The 6,596-nt window shown below is 39.2% G+C and overlaps 2 protein-coding genes across 3 annotated transcripts in view; one reads left to right on the top strand and one right to left on the bottom strand.

Annotated features, from left to right (window-relative positions):
- On the top strand, positions 36-2,468 carry LOC105175097 (nuclear transcription factor Y subunit C-2). 2 transcript variants are annotated; one of them, XM_011097424.2, is made up of 3 exons: positions 36-71; positions 139-195; positions 1,330-2,468. In XM_011097424.2, exon 3 carries the CDS (start codon positions 1,468-1,470, stop codon positions 2,287-2,289), a length of 822 nt encoding a protein of 273 aa, XP_011095726.1. In that variant the 5' UTR covers positions 36-71; positions 139-195; positions 1,330-1,467; the 3' UTR covers positions 2,290-2,468. The 2 variants fall into 2 exon arrangements, with proteins under 2 accessions (XP_011095726.1, XP_011095727.1); XM_011097425.2 differs by having other exon boundaries at positions 62-195; positions 1,411-2,468.
- LOC105175098 (DEAD-box ATP-dependent RNA helicase 36) overlaps positions 3,681-6,596 on the bottom strand; it is a 3,600-nt gene continuing 684 nt past the window's right edge. Inside the window, 6 exon segments of the mRNA XM_011097426.2 lie at positions 3,681-4,181; positions 4,346-4,447; positions 4,513-4,594; positions 4,677-4,880; positions 5,584-5,906; positions 6,582-6,596. The exon segment at positions 6,582-6,596 is cut by the window's right edge and continues 11 nt beyond it. Of these exon segments, the coding sequence (XP_011095728.1) occupies positions 4,011-4,181; positions 4,346-4,447; positions 4,513-4,594; positions 4,677-4,880; positions 5,584-5,906; positions 6,582-6,596 (897 nt within the window). The 3' untranslated portion in view covers positions 3,681-4,010.

Genomic DNA, 6,596 nt, shown 5'->3' with positions numbered 1-6,596 from the left:
CCATATTCAAAAATTCTGTCGTCATTCTCTCCTTTTTCCCCAGCGTTACTTTCAATCTCTGCAGCTTACTTGTACGTATATACATAAATTTTCTCTACGCATCGCCCGTCTCTCTCTCACTCTCACTCTCTCTCCTAGGGCTTTCGCGAGCGAAGAAATCTCCAGGACCAGGTGTTTCTTCTCCCAGAAATATGAGTAAGTGTTTGCTTTATTCATGCCTACTCCTTTATTTGATTTTCCCTGATTTTCTTTGCTCAAATGTCTCTCAGCTGTGTACCAAGTTCCTTTTTATCCGGGTTTGCCAATGATGGCCTCGGTTTGATTTATTTTTGGTGGGTGGGGAGTTGCTCTTGGCTGCGCATTTACGTATTTGAGTTGACCCCTTGATCAGCCAGTGAATTGGAATTCGACTCTAGTTTTGCCACTGTTCTTAATAAGAAATTGCTAAATAGGGGATATACTTTAATATTCAGGCATTGTCATCTTTCTCCTTCATCTTTTTGTTCTCGTTTTCACTTTTGGGTTTTTCTGTCTGGAATTTTTAGGTTGGTTTTCTGTCAGGTTCTCTCTGTCTTCTTTTTTATTTTTTAAATTAATTTTGCAGAATTGTTTATGAGCTTGTGATTCCGTAATTTCTGAATCTCTGGATCTTCTATTTCCCTGTGCGCATTGCAGGAACGCGTACACAAAAAGCACTTTCATGTGCTATGAATGTTTTGCTCCGTTGTCTGCCGTTTCTTCTTTTTCTCTATTCCTTGGTCTTTTGAAAAAGAAATAATTAGTTAAATGCAGTAGGTCTGGGAGTTTTTGCTCAACTGAGGATGAGGTTGGAATTACAGATGGCCTGCATGGGCACATTTCTAAGAAAACATAAAAGAGACTAGCCTTAACACATGTTTAGCAATAATACTGAGAATGGCGAATCTTATTCAGTATGCATATTTGGCGTTCTGTTTCTTCAACGTCTCTCCATTATCCATTGTTGCCATACCAAATTCTTGAAGCATAATTTTACATGTTCTACATATTATTAAACTTGTGTGGTGCATTGAACATTCTAAGGCAAGGAATTCCTTCACTATGTAATTCTGGATTGAACTTCTATTCCCATCGTTGGAATAATATTGTGTATCTAGTATAGTTCATCGTAAAAGTTATCAATGTTCTCTCTATTTATCTCTAGACGTAGCTAACTCAAGAGAATTTGTGGTTGGTATTGTGCATCATGTTTTCATGTTTATAGCTTTTAATCGTCTGCTTATTTATTTATTTGATTTCTGAGTCAATACTTGATATGCATATGCCATCCTGAAACTTGCTGGCTTGCAGGGGATCCTTGGATGATTGTTAATTCCTTTTGAACTGATAAGCAGAAGATTTATGTGTGCTGTGAGTCATTTTCCATTGCAGCGTTGAACTAAGATATATCATCAATAAAAGGGCTGGGACATAACATCATCGACCAACATGGATCATGTAGACCAGAGGCAGCAATTGACACACCAGAGCCAGCAACAACAGCAACCAGGGGTAGGAGTTGTATCAGGAAGCGGGCCTATGGCTTATTCTACTCCCCCTTATCAGACAGCATCAATGTTGGCTACTGGCACTCCAGCTGGGACAGTTTCTTCTCCAACGCAACCTCCAACTGGTTTTGCCCCGCAACAACAGCTCGCCTACCATCAAGCCCATCATTTTCATAATCAACAGCAACAACAGCAACTTCAAGCTTTCTGGGCGAATCAAATGCAGGAAATTGATCAAACTACTGATTTCAAGAACCACAGTCTCCCGCTCGCTCGAATAAAAAAGATAATGAAGGCTGATGAGGATGTCAGGATGATTTCTGCTGAAGCTCCTGTTATTTTCGCCAAGGCATGTGAGATGTTCATCTTGGAGTTGACTCTGCGATCTTGGATCCATACGGAGGAAAACAAAAGGCGGACTCTTCAGAAGAATGATATAGCAGCTGCCATTTCAAGAACTGATGTTTTTGATTTTTTAGTTGATATTATTCCTAGGGATGAACTGAAAGAAGAGGGGCTTGGCATCACCAAGGCTGCAATTCCATTGGTTGCATCTACAACAGATTCTCTGCCGTATTACTATGTGCCCCCCCAGCCTCAGGTGGGAGCCCCTGGGATGATAATGGGGAAGCCAGTTGATCAGGCTGCTCTCTATGCCAATCAGCAGCCTCGACCTCCTCTTCCTTTCATGCCGTGGCCACAATCTCATATCCAGCATCCGTCTCAGCAGCCACCACCCCAGCAGCAACCAAGTGACTCATGATTGAAAAGATCAGTTGTATTTTGGTGGACCTCTTTGAAGACAACTTCAGAAGTGTTTATTATTGTTTGGAAGTTGTAGTATTCTTAGTTGTTGTGGAGTAAGAGCCCCGTGTGAATGTAGAGAAGGTGAATTTAAGATAGTTTATCATGTATATTGCATGTGCCAGGGGTAAGGCTCAATGAAGGATAGTTTATCAGGTATATTGTATGTACCAGGGGGTAAAGGCTCAATGAAGTTGAAAAGGTTCGTTGAAAATGATATAACCTCCGAAACAATTAACATAGAATTCTCTAGATTGTGGAAGAATGGACTGGAAACAGAAAAATCGGGAATGGAGTGCCAGCGCCCCATCCACAAGACCAGATGGCTGAGCAATCTACACATCCTTGACTCCTGCTCCTTGTACTTGCTTGTTTTAGCTGCGCACCTCTATTCCGTGTCTCAACTTGTCAATATTATAACTATTAAACAATTTGAGATTCACAATGGGGAGTTCACTTAGTCTGACTGTGTTTGGGGATAAAAAGGTAATGCTATGTTTATTGTGTTGTTAGTTAGTTTTGGAGGTAAATAATGAATGTATCCTTGCATGCAATTTTAAGAAATGAGAGGGCATTTTCTCCTGATAATGCGACTGTGGCCGACGATCTCACCCCAACCCACCCTCACGCGCCACACCTGCATCCCCTCTTTTGTAGATCAAGACTCTCCTTTTTATCTCCGCCATCCTGCACCGTTAGCCCAGCAGCTTACTATCATTTGAAAGTTCATCCTCCGTTTTATCGTTCCCCACCCCCTACCCACGGTCGATCTCTCACTGCCGACAACTGACACTAGCTTTTCTCCTCCCCCAAAATGCACCCCTGCCCCAACTCTCTTTCCCACCGTTCTCCCTCCTATGCTCGCTGTCGTCGGCTCATCTTGCCGCCATCGAAACCCCTTCTATCCCGCTATCACTCCCAACCTACCCTCGGACCAATCACTGGCCGATCACTCCTAGTAATTTCACTGCATATAAACAAAGACAGTGAACTTTTCACCTTCATCTCCTAGGGGCTCCAAGATGCTGATAAGTTACCGGATCTCCCGTATTGGCTTTTGCAATTGGAGTGGAACAGTAGATAAGCCCGATGTTTGTTACCAAGCCTAGGCCCCCAGCTAAAACTGTAAACAACAGTTGAACCCAGATTGATCTGCTTATGCCCTAATGGTATCCAGGGGTATCTTGTGTTTTGTTCGCTGGCAAAAATATGGGGATGCACACGCTTGGATGTATTTGCAACTTTTCTAGTTATGGGACTGACTACTGAATTGGGGACAGGTCTCGACTTTTTTTCAGCATTTAACTAAACAAAATAATCCAATTTAAGATATTGAAGCAGCCATGAACAGATCAGAAAGAGAAGACGCGGACGACTCTTCTTATTCCCTGGTAAATCGAGAATACTCCGAAATTGGCTCTTGGGCAGCGTATGGAATGTCATTTGTCTATTCGGCTATTTGTCAATTTGCTGGTAGCAATCTATCAGGAATATTTTGGCCAAAATTTACCGACTTTCTATGAGATACAAAATGAAGATTGTACAAGCTCGGAGATCACAAGGTCGTACTTCTTTTCTTCTTTTCATTTTTTCTTTTTTGTCCTCTTTTTTGATGAAGGTAAGAATATAATTTTAAGAAAGCCAGGGAAAAACCACACCAGCCACGTGTGCAGAACAGACTCAGTATTCTGATTCTTCAGTTGATTTTTCTGTTTTCCGTCTCTTACTCCTTTTCTTCAATAGACCTTTCGCTTCTAATGTCTTTAATTTCTGAGCTTTTCGTGCCTTGGCTTTCTCCTCAAAACCTTCATCCATCATCTTCATTGTTGCTACACGTCTAGCTTTGTAGACCTGAAAACGGGATACAAGCATATCTTCATAAACGTACCAAGTATTTTTCAGTTCAACAGAGTAGGTTCCATACCCCACCAGGCTTTGGATAGAACTTGGCCATATATAATGTTACGTCATCAAATTAGCAAAATTAATGTTCCATAATGGTCTTAAGTTCTTACCCTTGTAATATTTTCCTCAAGTACTTCCTTTTCTTTACACTCGAACTTGTCCAATTGTTTCTTGATAACAGCTTCTATTTCATGTACAAGATCCACATCATGCTGCAAAATATGTTTTACAGGGGTTAGCATGCAAGTGATAATGCAAAAAGCCCATACTTTTATACCTGAGTGACAAAGCTAACAGCAAGGCCTCCTCTTCCAGCTCTTGCAGTACGCCCAACACGATGAATGTAATCCTCTGGATATCTATAACAAATCGGAGCTTCAGTTTTCTAAAGAGTATGCTACAGGGATCAGTGTCATTAAACAGTCTAAAAGAAGTCATTACCTTGGAATGTCATAGTTTATAACTAAATCTACTGTTGGTATATCTAAACCACGGTTAGCAACATCAGTGGCTAATAACACAGGGACCTGTCCAGATTTGAATTTGTGCAATGCAGAAAGCCTCAAAGATTGGGATTTGAAAGAGTGCAAAGCTGCAACTTCTAGTTCAAGCTGTTCCAGCAACAAACTCAGAAGCTCACAACTCCTGCTCAAACAAAGAAAATATCAAATCAATATCTAAACGCAATTTCCTATTCGCAGTCAAGATTCAAAAGTTCTGTTGGAGTAAAGAGCCTCCAATATGAAAGAAATCTTGATCTCATCATGTTTAACAAGTTAATAACCAATTTAACTGAGTTTACTGCTAACTTAAGCTTGTAAGATGACTCATGGACCAGGATCTACTGAAAACACCTAATTGCTGAAGCATCATTCTTGATCTTTCTAGATTTCTACACCCCATACTTCCATAGCAAAAAGAAAGGAAAAAGATGATTTTATTAGCTTTATTTATTGCGCAAGGATGCTGTAAAGACATAATAAAGGCATTCATTAGCATGCTTCAAAATCTCTTCTACTTTCTCTAAAAATTACCTATTTTATTAATGCTCGCTCAAGTATACTATCTGACAAATTATCACCTCGAAAACTAAGATTTTGATCGTATATGTACAAATTTTCATTCAACCTATTGAAAGAGGGGAAAAAAACTTCCTATCAAATCCTATGCCTTCACCAATCATGTAAAAAATGGCATTACTTAAAGAATGAATCCAAAGTGGACATTTTCTACCTTGGTAGCACCGTATTAACAACATTATCAGTTAATTTTTGTAGTCATGTGCTACTGAAACAGAATAAAATGAAAAAGAAATAAGAAGCTGGGAGATCATATAAGAAAATTGTACCTGCAGGTGGAGACAAAAATTATGGCAGATCGAACACCCATCTCTTCCATTTTGTTTAATATGTGCAGTAGATACACATCCTTCACATGCTTGGGGATAAAAACATACTGCTGTTTAAGAGATTCTACTGTTTTAAACCCTTCATATGCCGCGTAGAAATATGCCTTATTTGCAGAAAGTTCAAGTAATGTCTGTAAATTACTTGTCATGGTTGCAGAAAATAGTAAAGTTTGCCGAGTCTTTGGTAAGCACTGGAAAATAACTCTTAATTCTGCTTCAAAGTTAACACCCAAGACCCTGTCTGCTTCATCCAAGACTAAAAACTGCAATAAGATTCTTCATCAGGTTTCACATATGAGGGGATAAGCATATTGGAATGATACATATAGGAAAAATACTTCAATTTGTCTTCTTTTCATGCATCCAAGTTGCAACTTCAATCAACATAATAATACATACAGGAAAATACTTCAAATTGGTCTTCATTTCATGCACCCAAATTGCAACTTCAATCAACATAATACATACAGGAAAACTACTTCAAATGCTAAGGTTAGCACATCGCACTCATTAGGATTTCTTTCTGAAGCACAGTAAACAGTAGCAAGGAGTGAAAACCTCACAAGGCATCATCCTATGGGAAAGGCAAGTTATTGACACTAGAGAAACCATTAATTATTAATTCCTAACAAATCCATGGCCAAGGTTAGCTTCCCAATAATGCAATTTAGATAGGTGCAACTTCCTAAAGAACCAATAAGTTTTCACGTCATAATTCCTCTCCTGATGAATGCATTATAAGATTTTGACGAGTCAAGAAGCAATATATATCAGTTATCTATAATCTATCATTCGTCTCGATAAATAATTCAATAACAAGGTCTCCTACTTTTCACAGAAAAAGCTACTAATAAATCTCCAATGAGAAATACAACCACTAATTAGAAAATCAACAAATAAAAAGGTTAAAAAATTAAGAAGCGTGACCAACGAATTACCTTGGTATTGGAGAA

The sequence above is a fragment of the Sesamum indicum genome, linkage group LG12 (assembly GCF_000512975.1).
Source record: "Sesamum indicum cultivar Zhongzhi No. 13 linkage group LG12, S_indicum_v1.0, whole genome shotgun sequence".
NCBI classification, from domain to species: Eukaryota; Viridiplantae; Streptophyta; class Magnoliopsida; order Lamiales; family Pedaliaceae; genus Sesamum; species Sesamum indicum.
This window is presented reverse-complemented; position numbering and strand designations above follow the sequence as displayed.